General features: G+C 41.3%; 1 protein-coding gene across 3 annotated transcripts; it reads left to right on the top strand.

The window, feature by feature from the left end:
• The first annotated feature begins 1,741 nt into the window (after window positions 1-1,741).
• On the top strand, window positions 1,742-19,997 carry LOC127001484 (E3 SUMO-protein ligase PIAS2-like). Of its 3 annotated transcripts, XM_050866039.1 has the most exons (11): window positions 1,748-1,873; window positions 3,674-3,830; window positions 6,311-6,878; window positions 7,433-7,509; window positions 8,050-8,151; window positions 10,866-10,952; window positions 13,517-13,637; window positions 13,783-14,023; window positions 14,920-15,200; window positions 17,090-17,344; window positions 18,705-19,997. In XM_050866039.1, the coding sequence occupies exons 3-11, from the start codon at window positions 6,314-6,316 to the stop codon at window positions 18,776-18,778; spliced, it is 1,803 nt and encodes a 600-aa protein (XP_050721996.1). In that variant the 5' UTR covers window positions 1,748-1,873; window positions 3,674-3,830; window positions 6,311-6,313; the 3' UTR covers window positions 18,779-19,997. The 3 variants fall into 3 exon arrangements, with proteins under 3 accessions (XP_050721997.1, XP_050721996.1, XP_050721999.1); XM_050866040.1 differs by lacking the exon at window positions 3,674-3,830 and having other exon boundaries at window positions 1,742-1,873; XM_050866042.1 differs by lacking the exon at window positions 10,866-10,952.
• Window positions 19,998-20,993: the final 996 nt, after the last annotated feature.

Genomic DNA, 20,993 nt, shown 5'->3' with positions numbered 1-20,993 from the left:
GTGCTTGGGAATCACGACCTAGATTACCGAAATAAAAGAGGACGAACTCTAGAATTCATATCTGAATTCTCTCAATTTCAGTCCGAAGAACCATATACACACCACTGGTCATTCGCTGAGTGGTTGATTTCAGGCTTCTTGTACCTCACACAATTAATGTGTTTCTTTTCAGCAATGCAATCCTTTGATTTATGATCACCAGCACATGTTTATAATTGTAATGAACACCACTGTACGTCTCTGTCTGTCTGTGACACTTCTCCCTCCCTGCCAGACCATCACCACTGTCTCTGTCTGTATGTCTGTCTATGTCTGTCTGTGTGTCTGAGTGTCACTTCTCCCTCCCTGCCAGGCCATCACCCCTGTCTCTATCTGTCTGTTTGTGTCCGTCTGTTTGTGTGTGTGTCACTTTCCCCTCCCTGCCAGGCCATCACCCCTGTCTCTGTCTGTCTGTCTCTCTGCCTCTGTCTGTCTGTGTGTCACCTCTCCCTCCCTGCCAGGCCATCACCACTCTCTCTGTTTGTCTGTCTGTCTGTCTCTGTCTGTGTGTCTTCTCCCTCCCTGCCAACCCATCACCACTGTCTCTGTTTGTCTGTCTGTCTCTGTCTGTAAATGCGTCTTCTCCTTCCCTGCCAGACCATCACCATGGCACTGTCTCTGTTTGTCTGTCTGTCTCTGTCTCTGTCTGTCTGTGTGTCTTTTCCCTCCCTGCCCGCAGGTCATCACCACTGTCTCTGTTTGTCTGTCTGTCTGTCTCATGTGTTTACAAGCCTTCCCACCTATTTTCACCTTATCCAAATCTCTTATCAGTTTACATCAATAAATCTAACAAAACAATGTAACCTAACTCAACCTAACCACTATAAGATTGTAACATATTCCTTATAAAAAAAAGGATCTCATAAAGTTATATAGAACTGTTCCTAGCCTCTCGTGCTCCGTTGGTGTCTGGAGAGTTTGGGCACATTCCAGCACGTACAAATACCATGAAACTGAAGGACAAGAAGACACTGGCAAGAAGAAACGAAATGTGACATGTATGGAGCGGAAAAAGATGACCTGCGGCACTTTGCACCGGCCTATACAGAGGAAAGAAAGAAGTGTGTTAGATTTACATAGATTTACATAGAAAATCAGACCACACAGACCCCATGGTCCAGACTTGGTGGTCTGTCCTTAAACCTAAGTGATTTTACATTAATCAGAAGACTCCAAAACGTTGCATTTCTACTCTAGTTGATATTAAGTTGAAGGAAGTGACGGTCGAGCTTATTTTTGAAGGAGTCAATCGTGTTACACTGGACCACTGATGATGGGAGCTTATTCCATTCTCGCACTACATCGTTGGTGAAGAAAAATTTGGTGCAGTCTGAATTTACTTGTCTACATCTGAGTTTTACGCCATTGTTCCTCGTGCGCAGTGTCATCGATCATAAACAATGTTGATCTGTCTACATTCGTGAAACCATTAAGTATTTTAAAACATTCGATCAGTTTTCCTCGGAGGCGACGTTTCTCAAGAGAGAACATGTTAAGGGTAGAAAGCCTTTCTTCGTAGGATTTGTTGCGCAACATTAACCGTACATAGAAGAAGAGGACGACATCATTGGGGAATACTTATGTGAAAATAGCCACATTGAAGAAACAAAAGCAACAGCACACAAGTTTTGGATAATAAGAGAAAAAAGGACGAAAGAAAAGGGAAAATAATGAGCTTACGTATGGGGTGCCGTTACAAAGGCGAAACTCCAGACTGACAACATCTCTTTCCCGCGGCCGCGCCTATCTTGAGATCTGTGCAGTCAGCTGACACGTTTGTTTGTCCATATTTACCGTCCTATGTCTCGCTCAGCCTCGGGGAACAGCTGCAGGAGTAAGTAAAGTCACATAAGAACACAAGAACACAGGAGTCTGCAAGAGGCCGGTAGGCCTGTACGAGGCAGCTCCTCGATCTGAACCTAAGCTCCTGTGTATCAAACCCCACCTAATATCGCTGTCCATGAATTTATGTAATCTATTTTTGAATGTGACAGTTGTATTGGCACTCACCACATGACTACTAAGCCTATTCCACTCATCCACCACCCTGTTTGTAAACCAATTTTTGCCTATGTCCCTGTTGAATCTGAATTTATCCAGTTTAAACCCATTACTTCGTGTCCTACCCGGTTTTCTTACCAACAAAACCATATGAATGTCTCCCATATTAAAGCCCTTCATCCATTTATAAACCTCGATCATGTCTCCACGCACCCTTCGCCTTTCTGAAGAATGCAAGTTTAACTGTTTGAGTCTTTCCGTGTATGGCAAGTTTCTCAACCCCTGAATCATCTTGGTCATCCTCCTCTGCACCGATACTAACATTTTGATATCCATTCTATAGTAAGTTCAATAGTAACTGGACGGTTCCTTCTAGAGTGCAGGTTGACGGGTGGCAGCATGTGGGTAGTCTTAGGCCACTCGGCGGTGACTGAAAAATCCCAGGTGGTAGCGTGGGATGCGAACCCATGTTGTACATGGCGTGGTGAATGTGAGCCCAGCACGCTAACATACATTGAGGGTGAGGTGCTGGGTGGGTAGGACTGGTGAATGTGTCGTATGTTTTGGTTACTTTACTGTGGACGTGTTGTGTTTTCATTGCAGGGGCGAGGTGGCTACTTAAGGACCTCCCATGACATTCTTTCTCCCTGTTTATTTATCTCCTTTGCATGGCCCAGCGGTGTCTACATTAGTGTCTGGTGTGCTTGTGTTGTTTTTATTTTTTGTTTTTTTTTCCTTGCTGGGTAGGCGAGTGTTTATGTGGCATGTCTTTAGAGTTTAGACATTAAATGGGTCGTTTTCCGTTTACCATTGATGAGGTTTCAGGCCCTGCTCTGCCACTGATGCAGTGCTCTACGAGGGCCGTCAACAATTACAACGTTAGCCTCAATAACAGTCTTCGATGCACTTATTCTCAAACATCGTAGTGAGTGAGTGAGTGTCTTAACTTCTTTCACAAATAATTGTCATGCCCCGATCTGAATCTGGATCTGGATAATAATGCGCAGGGCACCAAAAAAGGTGCATAACACGCATATTTTTCTATTTCCTCTATTTTCCAACACGTCCTCTGCGTGTATCGGAACACACAAGAAATTAATCAAGATCAGGGTATTCGCCGGCTGCCTGGGATTGAACCCGCAACCAGCGTGACGGGAGAGCCACTCCTTACCGAGTCGGCCAAAGAGGTACCCCACTGGCTAAGTGGGTTATGGGAGGCTCGTTCATCAGGCATAGTCGCCGCACTACATAATATCACATATAACCATTAATTCAGTTTTCATGTCTAATATTTTCATAATAGTATCACAATTAAATATTCAACGATTATTTCACACACACTGAACATCCATCACACACAATTTATCATTGAGTACAGACACTAATTATTAACCATGATCGGTCATGTTACAAATTCCCTCAATTTCAGTCTGGAGAAGTACACAACACTGGTCGTTCGTTGAGTGGTTGATTTCAGGCTTCTTGTACCTCACACAGTTTATGCATTATCGTATTATAAGACTTTTCTGTTTGTCTATTGAGTAGCGGGCTTTTTCTTTTCGTTATTGTTTCCTTATTTTTGCCCTTGAACTGATTCCTCTACTGTAAAAAATATTTGACAATGCTTTTGCAGGAGTTGTGGGCATTTCCAGGAGTAGTTTTATGACCCTGGTTTACTCACCTGGTGGGCTTCCCGACCCCACAATACACATGACGAGGAGGGGGTACTAGGAAGCCAGCACTCTGCAGATGTGCCAGCTCTCAATATATAATTACATACACAAAAACAAGTAGGTACTAATGAAAGAACTGGATAGTGTATCATATGCAGTCAACTTATAATAGCATTTATAAAATTAGATGAAGAGCTATAGTCCATTTAATGGTATTCTAAAAGTTTGTCCCCAAGATGATGAGCTAGTGCTGATTATATATATATATATATATATATATATATATATATATATATATATATATATATATATATATATATATCTCTATATATATATATATATATATATTTATTTATTTCACCTGTCTTTTATTACCCTTAAAGGGGTTCACGGGGCGGGAAGCCCTTGCGTTAACAAGAGGATGAACACTCATTAGTCTACCTAGTTTAACAGCAGTGAGCCAGTGTTTTGGGATACTTTTGACAGCTGCCTCGCTGCAGTGGTGCAAATATTCAAAACACTTGCTTTGACTAATACAATCTTTCCTGTGGTTTCCCAAGAGGTTTAAGGTTAATACAAGACACTGTTTATTCATTTCTGTGTAATACATGGTGACATTGGTTGTGGAGATAATTATTTCCACTGTAAAATGGCTATGTTGTGATTCTGAGACAAGTTCAATCTGGTTCCTTTTTAGCTGTTTTGCAGTGAATAAACTATCTTCATGTAATAAAGCATCATGTTTTGCATGGAAACGAATAATCAGTGTCTTGGAATTAAACTGCATGAGCCTCTTGTATAAAAAATAAAAAAATAAAAAATAAAAATAGCTATTGCCACTAAAATAGTAAGCTACTGCTGCTTAAATGCTAACCTACTGACACTCAGTTAATCACACAATTCTGAAAAAAACTGAATAATTTACAATGGAAATGGTTAAGAGAGTGATAATTAGCACAAAAATCCATCAGATAAAAGTGTCAACCACTGGAGTGAGCTGGCGTAATTCTGGAGTAATACCACCTTTTTTTTTTTTTTTTTTTTTTTTACAGCAAAGGAGACAGCTCAAGGGCACAAAAAAGTAAACATTAATAAAAAAAAAAAGCCCGCTACTCGCTGCTCCTAAAATAAATCAAACGAGTTGGCGAAAGATAAGTCAGTTTCGGGAGGAGAGGTGTCCTGATACCCTCCTCTTGAAAGAGTTCAAGTCGTAGGCAGGAGGAAATACAGATGAAGGAAGATTGTTCCAGAGTTTACCAGCGTGAGGGATGAAAGAGTGAAGATGCTGGTTAACTCTTGCATAAGGGGTTTGGACAGTATAGGGATGAGCATGAGTAGAAAGTCGAGTGCAGCGGGGCCGCGGGAGGGGGGGAGGCATGCAGTTAGCAAGTTCAGAAGAGCAGTCAGCGTGGAAATATCGATAGAAGATAGAAAGAGAGGCAACATTGCGGAATTTAAGAGGTAGAAGACTATCAGTATGAGGAGGAGAGCTGATGAGACGAGCCTTTGCCTCCACTCTGTCAAGTAGAGCAGTGTGAGTGGAGCCCCCCCCACACATGAGATGCATACTCCATACGAGGACAAGGCCCCTGTAAACGGATAGCAACTGTGCGGGGGAAAATAATTGGCGGAGACGGTAGAAAACGCCCAGCCTCGAGGAAACTGATTTAGTAAGAGATGAGATATGAAGTTTCCAGTTGAGATTTTGAGTTAAGGATAGACCGAGGATGTTTAGTGTTGAGGAAGGTGATAGCTGGGTGTTGTCAAAGAATAGGGGATAGTTGTTTGGAAGATTGTGTCGAGTGGATAGGTGGAGAAACTGTGTTTTTGAGGCGTTGAAGGACACCAGGTTCTTCTTGCCCCAATCGGAAATAATAGTAAGGTCTGAGGCTAAGCGTTCTGCAGCCTCCAGCCTTGAGTCGTTAAGTTCCTGAAGGGTGGGTCTTCTATTAAAAGAAGTTGAATAATGCAGAGTGGAATCATCGGCGTAGGAGTGGATAGGACAGTTCGTTTTGGAAAGAAGATCATCAATGAACAACAGAAAAAGAGTGGGAGATAGGACAACCCTGTGGGACACCACTGTTAATAGATTTAGGGGAAGAACAGTGACCGTCTACCACGGCAGAAATAGAACGGTCAGAAAGGAAACTGGAGATAAAGGTACAGAGAGAAGGATAGAAACCGTAGGAGGGTAGTTTAGAAAGCAAAGATTTGTGCCAGACCCTATCAAAAGCTTTTGATATGTCCAGCGCAATAGCAAAAGTTTCACCGAAACGGCTAAGAGAGGATTGGCATGTTGCACTTGCAACATGCCAAATTACTCTTAGGAATTGCAAGACACCTCTGCCTACAAGGGAATCCTGTTCAGTAAGGTTGACTGCATACTAACACCTCTGCAAGTGCATTCAGTTTTTTCCCTAAGAATAATGACAATGAATTGGTTATTGGTCGGGGTAGATTAATTTTGCCCTTCACAAGCTTTATGACGTGGAAGTTGTATGGGACAAGGAATATATAGCCATGAGTATACTTTTAAGTGAGATTTGTGTAACAAGTGTGAGAATAGATAAACTGGTAATTTCTTTGTTTCCTTACAGAATATGAACTATAGGAGCTGGTATTCCTCATCCCGGAAACACAACTGGGATTACAATTATCACCAAGATCGAAGAGACAGAGCATGGCCACAATTCAGGCAAGAGGACATGACATCACAAGGCAACAGCAGCAGCAGTCTAGCTGGAAACACTGATCAACAGAATATAAATAGAGTCCAGCCCAGTCTCAGATCAGTGATTGTACATCCTCATGGAAATCGTGCCTTTCCCTATCATACTAACCAAAGGGGAAATTCTCATCATCAGTCATCTTTTACTTCTTATAACCAACACGGAAATAACTATCCAATGCACCAGAGAAATGAGCCACTTACCACCACACAAGGAAATAGATCAAATATCATCAACCAAGCCAATTTGTCATATGTCAGGTTACAGGAAAGTTCTTCCAGTTCTAAGGCTCAGGGAAACTCACAGACCAGAACCCCCCCGAAAAATCCACTAAGGAAACGGCAGCAGCAGCAGAACAACACCAAGGTTTTAATGACCACACCTCCATTTTTGGAAGTCATTGCACCATTAAAAGAGGTCCTGCTATTTCCCACTGGTAAGTTTGTTACTATTTGATTTACTTGCTCTCAGTAACTATGAGGGGCATACCCCCGGGGGTGCGTTGCTTCATTTACTTGCCTCTTATAGACTCCATATGTTGTTATGTACTTAAGTTATTTGTTCTCCCTTTCTTATTATGTGGCTGTGAGACATGGCCACTGAATAGTGACTTGGAGAGGCATATCGATCGATGCCTTTGGTACCAAGTGCCTTCGCAGGACCATGGCGTATCGCTAGAATAACTTTGTGTCAAACCAGTGACTACTCCATGAAACTGATTTGAGACCTGTTATCAGCTTAGCTTGTATATGGCAACCCCGACCTTATAGGAACGTGGCATGCCTCCTGGACATCAGTCCTGCTCACAGGGTTGTTTCTGTATGAGACAACCCTGAATGGGATCTTTGGACCAGTGTAACTGAGATTAATGTAGTAGTCCATATTTAGGCATTGTTAATCTTTTTGTGATTTTTTTCTTTCAAAATATCAGAGTACATTACTAGCCTCCTTAATCAAGTTTCAGAATGAATTTTTCATCTATCATTGCAGGGAATGACCTCTTTGAGCTTCAAATCCAAGAGCATGTCCTTAAGCACTTCAAACCCTGGACTGACAACTCTTATCAAGTATGTATGTACAGTACATTAGTTATTTTTTTCAGTTTACATTATCAGTCTGTTAGAGAAGTCCTTAGATGTGGCAATGGCTTTTGGTTTGCTTTTAGTTTCATGGTGTCTACTAGCTATGCAGGTCAGCTACACTCCTGGCACATGGAAATCAGGCTGTGATTGGCATCCCCTTATCACCTCACATTCTCTTCTTTCCCTTCACCTTCCTGCTGCAAACTGATTGAAAGGAAGGAGGTATGGGGAGATCTTATGACTCCCTCTGTGGTGGTAGCTAATCACATACTATTATAAAGAAGCTTTTCCCTTGTTTTGTAGTAAACTAGGATTCATATTTTTGGAGCTCAGAGAAAAGTATCATGACACCTGTATGGATCCAAACAGTGCATATAACTACAGGTGTCTTGCCAGGCTGTGTATGGTGCTCCAGGCCTGGCTTTAAGTTGATCATGTTTCTAGCTAATTAGTACCTAGAGTAGAGAGTGACTTTTAGAAGACTGGTGATAATCATGAATTTTAATTATTTTCTCTGAATTTCAGGTTGTGGTTAGATTCTGTAGATATATTCCGGGGAGCAACCAGAAGGATTACTATCCTTCATGTCTCCAACTCAGAGTTAATGGACTACTGTGCCATCTTCCAGTAAGTATCTCCAACTGGTTAATCATCACATCAAAATTTGCAATTTTTTTCAGATAGGTTAAATTTAAACATTTGAAGCAGCCAGCTTAGTAAGTTTTAATATCAGCTTAGTCTGTGAACGCCAACTCTGGCTATATGTGCACATGACGCGCCTCCCAGTCATTGATCCTGATCACAGGGTTGTTTCTGTACGAGACAACCCTGAGTGAAGGAGACAAAGGGGACGCCCACGTAACTCATGGCTGGAGAAGTCAGCTGATCCTGCCAGGAAGGAACTTTGGATGGACAGGACAGCTGCAAGGGAGCTTGCTTGGGAGGACTGCTGGAAGTATGGGCGGAGTGAGTGAAGTGACACACCCCTGGGCGTATGCTCCCCATTAATTAGAAGTAACATGACTGCTGTGTTCAGGGCAATGAAGTAGACATAAATGATTGGATAATTTTGTGTGGGACATTAAAGTAATTTGAAAAAGAAAGATATGTGAAAGATATCAAGAATAGCTTTTCCAGTAGATACAGTGATCAGTGGAACAGCCAGGACAAAGAGGTTGTCCAATTTGGAAACATAGATGAGTTTAAAGATAAGTTTGACCAATTGAGATTTGGAGACAAGACACCACAACCAAGGCTCACTTCCTAAATATCAAAACTAGTGAAATACACATACACGCCACACACACAGGTACATATTCAGAAATGCCTGTAGCCATATGTGCCGTGAGTGAGCTAGTCTCTCTCTCTCTCTCTCTCTCTCTCTCTCTCTCTCTCTCTCTCTCTCTCTCTCTCTCTCTCTCTCTCTCTCTCTCTCTCTCTCTCTCTCTCTCTCTCTCTCTCTCTCTCTCTCTCTCTCTCTCTCTCTCTCTCTCTCTCTCTCTCTCTCTCTCTCTCTCTCTCTCTCTCTCTCTCTCTCTCTCTCTCTCTCTCTCTCTCTCTCTCTCTCTCTCTCTCTCTCTCTCTCTCTCTCTCTCTCTCTCTCTCTCTCTCTCTCTCTCTCTCTCTCTCTCTCTCTCTCTCTCTCTCTCTCTCTCTCTCTCTCTCTCTCTCTCTCTCTCTCTCTCTCTCTCTCTCTCTCTCTCTCTCTCTCTCTCTCTCTCTCTCTCTCTCTCTCTCTCTCTCTCTCTCTCTCTCTCTCTCTCTCTCTCTCTCTCTCTCTCTCTCTCTCTCTCTCTCTCTCTCTCTCTCTCTCTCTCTCTCTCTCTCTCTCTCTCTCTCTCTCTCTCTCTCTCTCTCTCTCTCTCTCTCTCTCTCTCTCTCTCTCTCTCTCTCTCTCTCTCTCTCTCTCTCTCTCTCTCTCTCTCTCTCTCTCTCTCTCTCTCTCTCTCTCTCTCTCTCTCTCTCTCTCTCTCTCTCTCTCTCTCTCTCTCTCTCTCTCTCTCTCTCTCTCTCTCTCTCTCTCTCTCTCTCTCTCTCTCTCTCTCTCTCTCTCTCTCTCTCTCTCTCTCTCTCTCTCTCTCTCTCTCTCTCTCTCTCTCTCTCTCTCTCTCTCTCTCTCTCTCTCTCTCTCTCTCTCTCTCTCTCTCTCTCTCTCTCTCTCTCTCTCTCTCTCTCTCTCTCTCTCTCTCTCTCTCTCTCTCTCTCTCTCTCTCTCTCTCTCTCTCTCTCTCTCTCTCTCTCTCTCTCTCTCTCTCTCTCTCTCTCTCTCTCTCTCTCTCTCTCTCTCTCTCTCTCTCTCTCTCTCTCTCTCTCTCTCTCTCTCTCTCTCTCTCTCTCTCTCTCTCTCTCTCTCTCTCTCTCTCTCTCTCTCTCTCTCTCTCTCTCTCTCTCTCTCTCTCTCTCTCTCTCTCTCTCTCTCTCTCTCTCTCTCTCTCTCTCTCTCTCTCTCTCTCTCTCTCTCTCTCTCTCTCTCTCTCTCTAGCAAAATTAAATTCAATGCACATACTTTTGCCAAAAGCTAAAGTTGACACTGTTGAAACATATTTAGTTAATGTACTAGAATGGGTCACATGTCACTGGAAGCCTGATTTCGTTCACTCTTGCATCACATTTGTTAAAAGATGAGAAGAAAATTATCCCTGTTTAACCCTAGATTACCAGCGTTGCTGGAGTAACGTGGTTACCAGCGATGTCTGGAATTCCGAACAAACTTTGCGGGCATAAAAACACATATAGAAATGGAATAAAGTTTAATTACAAAATTTTTACTTAAACTAGAACACATTCTTAATTCTTTGACCTATAAACTTAACATATTTCCCAAAAATAACATTACGAAAAAAAAAGTATGAAATTTTAAAAAAATGCTACATTTCCTTCAAAGGGCACCACTGCCAGGCACTATGTTGGCTGATTATGTTGAATTGTGCCACACGTGGAGTTCACACGTCCCCCAAAATGTTCCAGCCTCAGAAGCCCTTATGCCTGCATTTTACTTGATATGTCGTTATTACTATCGTTGTCCGGAATTCCGGACAATTGGAAATAGTTCAGGAATTAAGCACGGGAAAAACACAACGTACTTCACACACCAAGGGCAGAATGGCAACTGAGATGTCATGGCCGCAGAGCACCGTAGGTCTAACAGATTTCCTTCCACGATGCTAATTAACCCCTCATGCCGGGATTCTGGACCACGCTGGTAATCTAGGGTTAAAGCGGGACTTTATAAGATTGTTTGTGTGTGGTTATATATTGTGTATGTGTTTTTTGCCATTATTTTTTGTTATATGGTAGTTGAGATTATGTTTACCTTCTAATTTATTTTGTTTGTTTGTCAGGGTTGCGGTACAATTCCTAAGGGACCAGCTACTCCAGTTGAAATCACCAGCAAGTGTAATTTTCTTAGAAATAGTAATACCATAGATGTAAGTTCTGGTTGTTGCCAAGTTTTAGTTTTGTGTCCTTGAGAATTTTATTTTTGGTGAAGTACAGGCATCTCATTTAACCCTTAGACTATGGGTGTTGTTATGTAGCATATCATCCGCCTTGGCCATGGCTATAGGTGTAGTCTTATAACACAAGCCATTTCTTGCTGGAATGTCTCAGTGAATGTAGTGAGAGGAGGTCATATGTGCTTCGGCTATTCATAAAGTAAGTTTCATCAGTTGGTAACCACCTCCTGTGTGTTGGTCTTTCCCCAGCCATCAAGATGTAAGAGATACGTATAGGAAAATGTTCAAGTCTGTGAAAGAAAAATCACATCAAATTTTAACATTTTTTTATCTCAGAAAATAATGAATGTGACTGAACTAACTGTCTGCATTGAATTTGGACATTTTTGTTGATCTTCAGTTATTTTTAATGCAGAAATGTCTGGGTATGCGTGAATATCCGAAAGTGCTCAGCCAGTGCACCCTTGCTCACATTTCCACCTCCTGCTCCCACTAAAGCTTGAGCTAAGATATTCAACATCAATTATCATTTAGTTCAAGGTAAGCCAAGTCTTATGAGACTAAGATGAATATGATCAGAGTAAAAGTGTTGGAGTAATTGAACTCAGGAAAAAGTTACTTAGCGTTTGGTACCTACTAAGAAAAAATGTACGGTACAGGAGTTGCAGTAACAAATACCCATAGCCTAGAGGTTAACGAACATTTGTTTATTGAAATAATGATACAACAATCATCACATAGTTATATCCTTCACTCATTTGATAAGCAAAAGCTTTGCTATAATGAACCCGGACTCAAATGGGTAGTGCCTAATTGCAGGCAGCAGTACTCTCTAAGATTTAGTACAGTGCATGCATGAGTACCTACATCTCATTGCTCTGCTACTCCTTATTGCTTGACAATAGTAAACAAAGATGGATTCAAAATCCGAGAGAGGGAATACCATGTCACCACACCCCTAACATGCTGGTACACACCACTGCACCCTACCATGTAGTTATGCACACCACCACACTGCTTCCATTCTGGTACACATACCATCACACCATTACCTCACTGCTACACACAATCCACCACACCATTTCCATGTTGCTACATGCACACAACCACACTACCCTGTTGTTAAACACACTCCCACACTACCATGCTGCAAACACACCACCACACCCCTGCCTTGCTGCTAGCAGTGTGGTGGTGTGTATGGCAGGGTGATGGTGTCAGCGGTGCATTTGGAATGTGATGTGTGGAGCATGTGTTAGTCTGTGGCAGTCTCTGCTTTCATTTTTATTTACTTCTGCCAGCTGATGAGGAGGGATGGACCAATGAAATGTGGGTACATGTGCATGAGCAGTGCTGAATCTAAGGGATCATAGGCACTTGTGAACTGAGTCACCCACAGCCAACTCAACACTTCATAAGGACACATCTCCATTGGCCCTATATTATAATGACCTCATTGAATGAAATTTCATTTAATGAGTTTTTCATGTCCTGCTCTTTAATTGAGGGATGCCTTTATTTGTCATTTCTTATATTTATTTTTTTGTGAGTCAACTTTTAGTTTCTCACTATTTCTTTATTTTTTTTCTAAAGTTCTTAAAGTCATGTGACCAGAATGTTTCAGAGCCAGGGTTGCTCCCAGTCTCCAGGTACAGTCAGGCTGCCTCTGGAATCTGACCCTGGCAATGTACAATGTTAGGACTTTGGCAAGCAACAGCAACTTAGATACATTGCTAGACAAACTGGTGGGATGTCATAGGTCTCAGTGGAGTCAATGAAAATCTTACTCTGGAAGATGATAAAAGACATTTACTATGTCCACCTGCTTATCTGAACTCACTAAATTAAGCTGTATAATTGTATAGGCACCTACATTCTGCAAAACTTGGCGACTCATTTCAGTTATGTGGGGATTAAGGGAACAAAATTGACATTAGGCATAGATCCAGCCCAACAACCCATTTTCCACTCCTCTTGCAGTTCTCAACTCTGGCAGGTTAACAATATCAGTCTCTTCTGGTTGTGTTTGGTTTTCTGAATAACTAAATTAATGTGTCATTTCTAAAAGCCAAGGATGTTTTTGCATGTGATAACTCCTGGGGTGAAGAGGTTAACAGCATGAGACAAAAATAAGCAACAACGTTGGCACACATTTAGTCACCTAGTGGGTGTTGTGGACATTGACTTGGGGGTGGAATTTGATGTATGGCTGGACTTTTGTTACAATACCTGGACTTGGGCTCTGGCCAGGCATATGCAGATGTTGCTGGACCACAGAATTTTGGCCTGGACTTTTGTTTTGATTTCCAGACTGGAGCAGATATATGTCTGGCAATTGCTGGACCCCCTGATTTTGTCCTCAAAACCAAGGGCTGAATGTAGTTAATTTACTAGAGGCTTAAACAGCATATAATTTTAGTTTTATTAGACTACACACTAGACAAAATAATTTATTAATTGTGTGTGTGTGTGTGTGTGTGTGTGTGTGTGTGTGTGTGTGTGTGTGTGTGTGTGTGTTCCTGCCTCTGAATCTGCAGGTGAAGACCAGTGAGAAGCTGATGATGTTCGTCCAGGTCACAAGGAGGCTCACCCATGAAGATTTGCTGCAGAAACTCGTAGCCAAGAGCTCCATCCCCCCCACTGTCACAGTGGCAAAAAGTGAGTGAGGGATGAACATTTTTGGTGGGTCCCTTTAGGTATTAAAACAGCAATGACGAGTAGTATTTCTGAATTTCTTGATTTTCCAGCCTGCTCAATTTTTCTCTTCCTCTAATAATCTTTGTTCTCTATCATCCACATTCAGTTAAAGAGAAGCTGCAGGAGGACACGTCTGATGGTAGTGATATAACCATGACATCCCTTCATTTTGCCTTACTGTGTCCTCTCAGTAAGACTAGAATGACACTCCCATGCCGAGCCTCGACCTGTAAGCACCTGCAGTGCTTTGATGCTGCTTTCTACCTCAAGATGAATGAAAAAAAACCCAAATGGATCTGCCCTGTGTGTGCAGACCCAGTTGAGTATGAAAATCTCCAGATAGATGAGTGAGTTGAGAGTGTTGGTGTAAAGATTTGGCATAGTTAGTCTTCGTACATTATGTAGTAGAACTTCGATCTACCAGGATAGGCCCCAGGAGGGTCTGTATGACAAGACTTTTGGAATGAAGCGAAGCATGCTTTAAAGGATTGGTGCATGACAAAATCAAAATACATAAATCCAGTACTGTATTGTAAAACAATGATGATTTCCAATGTAATTTGACATAATCATGAATTGGAAACTCTTCCATAGAAGATCATCTCCACTCTTTACCCTACTTGGGAATCAAACCCAGGACATCTTGGTAGTGAGCACAGCATGCTTACTGCTACACTACAGAGTACCATGTGGGTGTGTGCATGCGTGTACGAGTGAGTAAGATTCAACATGGTCTGACCATGTGTGGACTTGCAGTTGCCAGCCAGTAGTACCCTCTCCAGATCTTTGAGCTCGCAAGTGATGGATTTTGGGGCATGGCTGGGGCTTCACACCCGCACACACCTGAGAGTTGGGACACAACCCTTGATTGACACCTGGTATTCATTCACTGGTAGGTGAACAGGGGCATGGATTGAAGGAAACTGCCCATCCATCTCCACTCCATCTGGAAATCAAACCCAGAACCTCTCGGTTGTGAGGCAAGCATGCTAACTACTGCACTACAGAGCTCCATGTGGGTATGGGTGGGTGGAGATGAGCAGTAGTGTGTGTGGGGGGGTCATAAGTTTATGGATTTATGTATCACCTTCACCATAGAAGAGACCAGTTTCTATCTGTCTTCTTGTGGACACATGGGCTGAAGAGCATTGTGGTATTGTGTTGCTTAAGTGGGGAGAATGTGTGTGTGTGTGTGTGTGTGTGTCAGTCAAAATTCTCCAATAATAACTGAAATTGCTTTCAGGCACTTCAAAAATATTCTTGAAGAAAATATATCAAGTGATAAAATATTACTGCAAGCTGATGGAAGCTGGAAACCATTCCAACCACAAGATTCAAGTGAGAACATCTTGACCCTTGATGATACCCTTGACTGCAGTAGTCACGCTGCTAATGTTGCTGGCAATTTCACTGCTGACAACATCAGTAAAGCTCATCACACTACCATTGACCTCTTGAGTGAGGACGAAGCTTCAGCATTGGATGATGAGGATGACAATTCTGCTTTGAGTGTCACAGATTCAGGTAAGAAATTAACAAACTTTATACTTTTACTCAAGAAAATTCTGAACTTTTCCCTGAAGCCAGTGAAGTGTTATTTTTTTGCACATTTAAAAGAATCTTGTAAACTGACACTTTTTGTTTATCAGTCAACCTATATGAACACAATCCATCCTTGTAAATTGTGATTTTGCTGTTTGGGATCCTTCAGTTGGAAGAAAGTAAATAATAAGTATTCTCTAACACAGAGAAAAATAAGGGAAAACAACTAAGTGCAATTTATACCATGGCAATGCCCTCCCGCGGCCCCGCTGCACATGACTTTCTACTCATGCTCATCCCTATACTGTCCAAACCCCTTATGCAAGAGTCAACCAGCATCTTCACTCTTTCATCCCTCACACTGGTAAACTCTGGAACAATCTCCCTTCATCTGTATTTCCTCCTGCCTACGACTTTAACTCTTTCAAGAGGAGGGTATCAGGACACCTCTCCTGAAATTGACCTCTCTTTTTGGACACTCCTTTGACCTCTATTCAGGAGCCGTAAGTAGCGGGCTTTTTTTTATATTTTTATTTGCGCCCTTGAGCTGTCTCCTTAGCTGTAAAAAAAAAAAAAAAAAAAAAAAAAACTGGAGTAGTGTCATATCTTATGTTAACCCTGCTAACTACATCTGGAACAAATTCTTCGAGACCTGTCAACCCCTTCTCACGATCTCTCAAGGCAGACACCTGACATTTATGATGGAGGGTTGATGTATTGAGCTGTCACGTGAGAATTCTATCTCCATGTTGATGCTGGTGGTGCCACTTTTTCAGTGGTTGTGTCCCTACTAATTGTTGAGCTTCAATTCTGACGTGGATAAAAATATGCACTTCTAAGTCATAATTGGTATCATCACCAGCTTGGGCACTTTATTTTTTCCTACAAGAATATGAAGTTGAAGTGTTTAGCAAGAAGAAACAAAAAAATTCTTACTGTAATTCACACCCCATTGAAATACTGTAACCTTAGATTCAGAACTCTGGTATGGTACGGTGCAGTATAAAATTCTGGTATAGTACAAAATTACAGAATGAGTAAAGAAGTATGAATTTTTTTTTATAGTAGCCTACAGTATGGTATGAAGGTATGAATGATTTTCCCATCCCTTTATTGTACCTCTTTTTACCAATCCACAATGAATTCAAGAACAATTTTATTTTTTATATTAATTTAAGGTGCTGCCTATTGTACCAGTAGGCTTTCTTGAGGGGTCTCGAGTGACCCCAGCATGGGATTTTTTTTTTCATATGGGCTGCCATTTGTTTTTAAATTACAATTATACTAATTACAATTACAGAGGAACTCATACCGTACCATGCTGCATGCTCTGCTGAGATCACATCACCTCTTACACTGATATTCCACAGCCCATTCAATTCTATCATCATCATCATTTCGTTTAATGTCCGTTTTCACTCTTCCTGAGCGGTTGGACATTTTATGGCTCGTAAATCGAGCCATTTTCAGTTTTTGGAGCAAAATTTTCCCGGTGCATGCCCTTACATACCCAACCACCTATTTTAAGTGGTGGCCCTAGCCTTTTCTTGAACGAAAAAGGCAAACCCTACAAGGCAGCATGGGGCTATGAGGTTTACCACCTGCTATTTCACCCATAGCTGGGACTGGATGGCCATTGACTCAGGCAAACATGAGTTCATCTGTCCTTTGAATGGTCATCTTTTTAATCCACCTGGGGGTCCAGCACACCCCCCTCACTGGTCCAAGACAAAACCAGTGGGGTTGCCGGTTTAGTTGCCAACTACCTGACCATGCGGCTGGTTGTACTGGGTTACATTTTACCAGTAGTAGAGTACTACCTTAACTGCCCTGACCCTGACCCTGAATATAATGGATTATTTGTTTTCTAGCACCCAGCACAAGTGGCGAGAATGGCAAATCAGTTGAAGTCGTGGTTCTGAGTGATGATGACTCATTTGGAAGTCCACCACGCAGTAGAAGTCGGCGGCAGAAATCTGTTGGTCACCAGGTTACCAGTACCCCAAGCACCAGCCTCTCACTGAAAATCTCTACAGAAGGTGAAAGTAAGACTCCTACACTCAGAAGATCTAAAAGAAAAACTTCACAAGGCACAAGAAAAAAATCTCCTCTCAATAAGAGCATTGGTAATATTGGAGATGACTTTATTCCATTATCCACCTCTGATCTATATTGATATAGGGGTAGGCCAGTGCTTGCAGTGGTACCATGAGGGGAGCCTTAGTAACTTGTCCACTTTTTTATAGAGTAAAAGTGGGAAACAAAGTACAAAGAAATAGATATCTAAGAGATCATTGTTATCTAATTGTAGCATAGATCTCAAGTTAATTAAAATGTTTTCCAGCTTCATTTACTAGTCATCTGTAATCTAATGTACTCATTCTCTGATGATATTGCTTTATCCGTAACTATTTTTTACTGTTTTTCCTTCCATTGTGATCTCTATAAGAGTAGGCATTTTTTTGTGCACATTCTCTTTGCCTCTTGTCATTTTTATTACTTCTCCATATTTTTTTCAAATTCTCATTCTTTTTAAAATATATATTTACAGAATATGCTGTATATGATATATATTTAGGCATTAGGCTTATTTTTATATTCCCCAAATATGGGCTAATTGTAGAGGTTGGTTTTAATATAGCATCCTCAGTAAACTACCCAACAATCTACATACTGAGGATGACTTCCATGTTGCTTCTCACATTTAACACCAATGTTCAATTTTGATTTTCACATCTTCCTATCATACCAAGGGCCCTTTAGAATGAAAAATAAACATAAACACTAACAATGAGAAGAATATTTCTATATTCACTTCTATATTGAAAGTGCTCTCTCTCTCTCTCTCTCTCTCTCTCTCTCTCTCTCTCTCTCTCTCATTTACTAATATACATTTGCTATTTAATATTCATAATTATTTTGTTATTGTTAATCATGAAAGTCTGTAATCTTTTAGTTTATCTTGCAAGAGATGCCAAATGTGGCTGTAGGCCAAAGGAAGGCAAACTGTTTGGTGGGAGGGCCAGATAAGACTTATAGGAGCAGCCTCTGGCCCTGAGGGACAAATGAGAACCCAAAAGTAATAATATACAGGAATTTTGTTGAATAACTTTCACATTGAATACAGGATAATTACAAAGAAGTGCTGGCTGCATATGGCTGGTGTATGCTGTTTGCCAGAATTTTTCTTTTTTCTGGGGTTTCACAGGCCATATCATAATATTACTGCTAAGCAATGTGGTGGGCTGGATGTGAGGCCTTCACAGGCCAGAGTTTGCCCACCCTTGCCTCAGGCCATGTTGATTGTGGATTTCCAATATGTCTGTAGCTCCCAAATTTACTTTTAATTGCCTACATTACTTGGTTATAAGATCTCAATCAAATAAATGGATGTATCATGTTTTAAATGTTCCATTTGCTTCCATTCAGGGCCATCTTTCATTACTTGGTCTAGTAGTAATAGTCTTCTCTTAAATTTTTCTCTAGATCGACCTCCACTGCGGATGACATTGAGGAGTCACTCAAGAATGATGAAGCTAGAAAACTTGCATAAAACTTGATGTTTGCCTGGTCTGGACTGTTTGTTCAATCAACTTGACACAATTTTCTCATTGAAAGTCCTGATAAGGTGTGTTCAATAGAGCGAATCCCTGGTTTCATGGACTCAGATTCTGGATTTTGGATTTTTTTTACTTCACAGTAAGCTCATCAGTATGGAGAGTAATTGGTGCAAAAAGAAACTTGCCAAATTCAGAATTGCCGACCATATAGGCTTCATTCATTAGAAAAATGTCTAACTGGTGTTGCAAGATTATGCCAACATCACTTTTCTTCATCCCTTTAATGCACAATGAACTTAACTGCAGAGGAAGAATTCATAATCATTTATACAATGCTATTGCATACAGTAAAACGAAATTATTACTGAGGTGCCTGGTAAACACAAAGTTGGTGTGGTGGCATCCCAGACTGAGGAAAAGGCCCAAGTTCCTCACCTCCCTTCTGTACCGGCTCTGCAACTACTGGCTGGCCGTGCCACTACTTCCCCTTCCACCAATTGGTCAAATCCTTATTTGGTTCCAGGCAGACTGGTTCATCTGCATTGTTGGCTGGGCTTTCACTGACTTCTGTCTTCTCTAAAATTTCCTCTCAGGTGTCAGTCAGTCAACCTTCTCAGGGGGTCATACACTTGCTGTAAAATATCAGTTTTACATTGGAAATAAATCTCCTTCCTAATCATGTGTAGGGGGTAAAAATTAAGCATCCCTGTACATTGCCCATTTATTGCATTGAAATGAGCACATGCCTTGTCTCATTGTTTCTGTTCTCAGCAGCACCCCTCTTGGAGTTGTTGATTGTATATCAATTTGTGTATTTAATACCCTTGAAAATAATTTAACTTCCTGTTTTATATTTTTAGTGATTGGAAGTTCTTACATAGTTACACATATTAATTGAATACAGTCAAACCTCAACATCCACTGTGTTAGGTAATAGACACACTTGCAGATGTTAATTGGATATCTAGTAGTGATACTTGCATACAGCATTCATTTGTGTGGTTACTGCAAGTATGAAGGTATGCGGTGAGCCCCGCAAGTGCTTTAGCTCACCATGAATGTGCTTCTTTTCAGTTCATGTCCATGCAGAGTGGTTGGTATGTGTAAACATATATAACTGTAAATGCTGTGATGATTTGGATTGGGTTTGAAAGGACGCTAAATTGACTAAATATTATGGGTAAGGAAAAAAAATAAAAATAAAGAGTGGAAACGTACTACTATTAATTGCATGTATGTATTTACCCATGAAAAAAAAAGATGAGTGATTGTGTGTGAGAGAGAGAGAGAGAGAGAGAGAGAGAGAGAGAGCCTTCCTTCTTATATGTGTCCTGTCTACTACTTGAGCTCATTTATGAGGGGGGTATAAATTAAGACCCCTCCATCCGAAATTAATGTCTCCTGGCCACTCATTTCGGTTTTCTTTCATAAAAGCAGTGCTTGGTATGGTTTTTTTTTTTTTTTTTTTTTTTTTTTTTTTTTTTTGTGTGTGTGTGTGTGTGTGTGTGTTTTATCCCCTTGAGCTGCCTCCTTCACTATCAATAAGGCCTTGCTGTATCGAAAAGCAGCCACTTCCACAACTAATAATAAACATCCGCGAGACGCCTTGCGCGCACGGTTCAATTAAATGCATGCTGGCTGGGGGGACCACCATGGATATTTTCACCCTTGTTTTAATCTCTACACTCTTTCCTATGGTTTTCTGTGGGGTGAGAAGGTTAATGGAAGACATATATAATAGCAGAAGTGAAGTCGGTTAAGTATGAAATGAGATATCCTGTGATTATAGTGAAATGGGTAGCTACTGCTGAGAGGGACCACCGAAACAGCGAAGGAGGCAACCATCTTTAGGATTGTATAGATGATTGGTATATAGGGTCGTATTTTTTGACATGGCTTTCGTAGGAGCTGTAGGCCTTTCCAGGGGTAGTTTTATGACCCTGGTGGTAGTTCGACCCTTCTTCTGTGCCATGAATCTTAAAAAACACTCCTGAAAAGCAGATTGATCCCCTCTTTGACCTTTAGAAATAGTTGATGTGAGAAGCGATGGTGTCTTAAAATACGGCCCATAGCCCTTTGTATGTTGCTTGTCGAAGAGCTAAAGTATATAATTTTGCCCTTTGCTGCTTCTAGTACCTCGATCAGGAGAGCAGTGATGCTGACAGATAGGTATTTTGTAACCTTGGGATTTTGCGTACTGAAACTTCCTTGACAA

Source organism: Eriocheir sinensis, chromosome 21 (genome assembly GCF_024679095.1).
Source record: "Eriocheir sinensis breed Jianghai 21 chromosome 21, ASM2467909v1, whole genome shotgun sequence".
In the NCBI taxonomy this organism is placed as follows: domain Eukaryota; kingdom Metazoa; phylum Arthropoda; class Malacostraca; order Decapoda; family Varunidae; genus Eriocheir; species Eriocheir sinensis.
The sequence above is the reverse complement of the archived record's forward strand: the minus strand, read 5'-3'. Positions and strand labels throughout refer to the sequence as shown.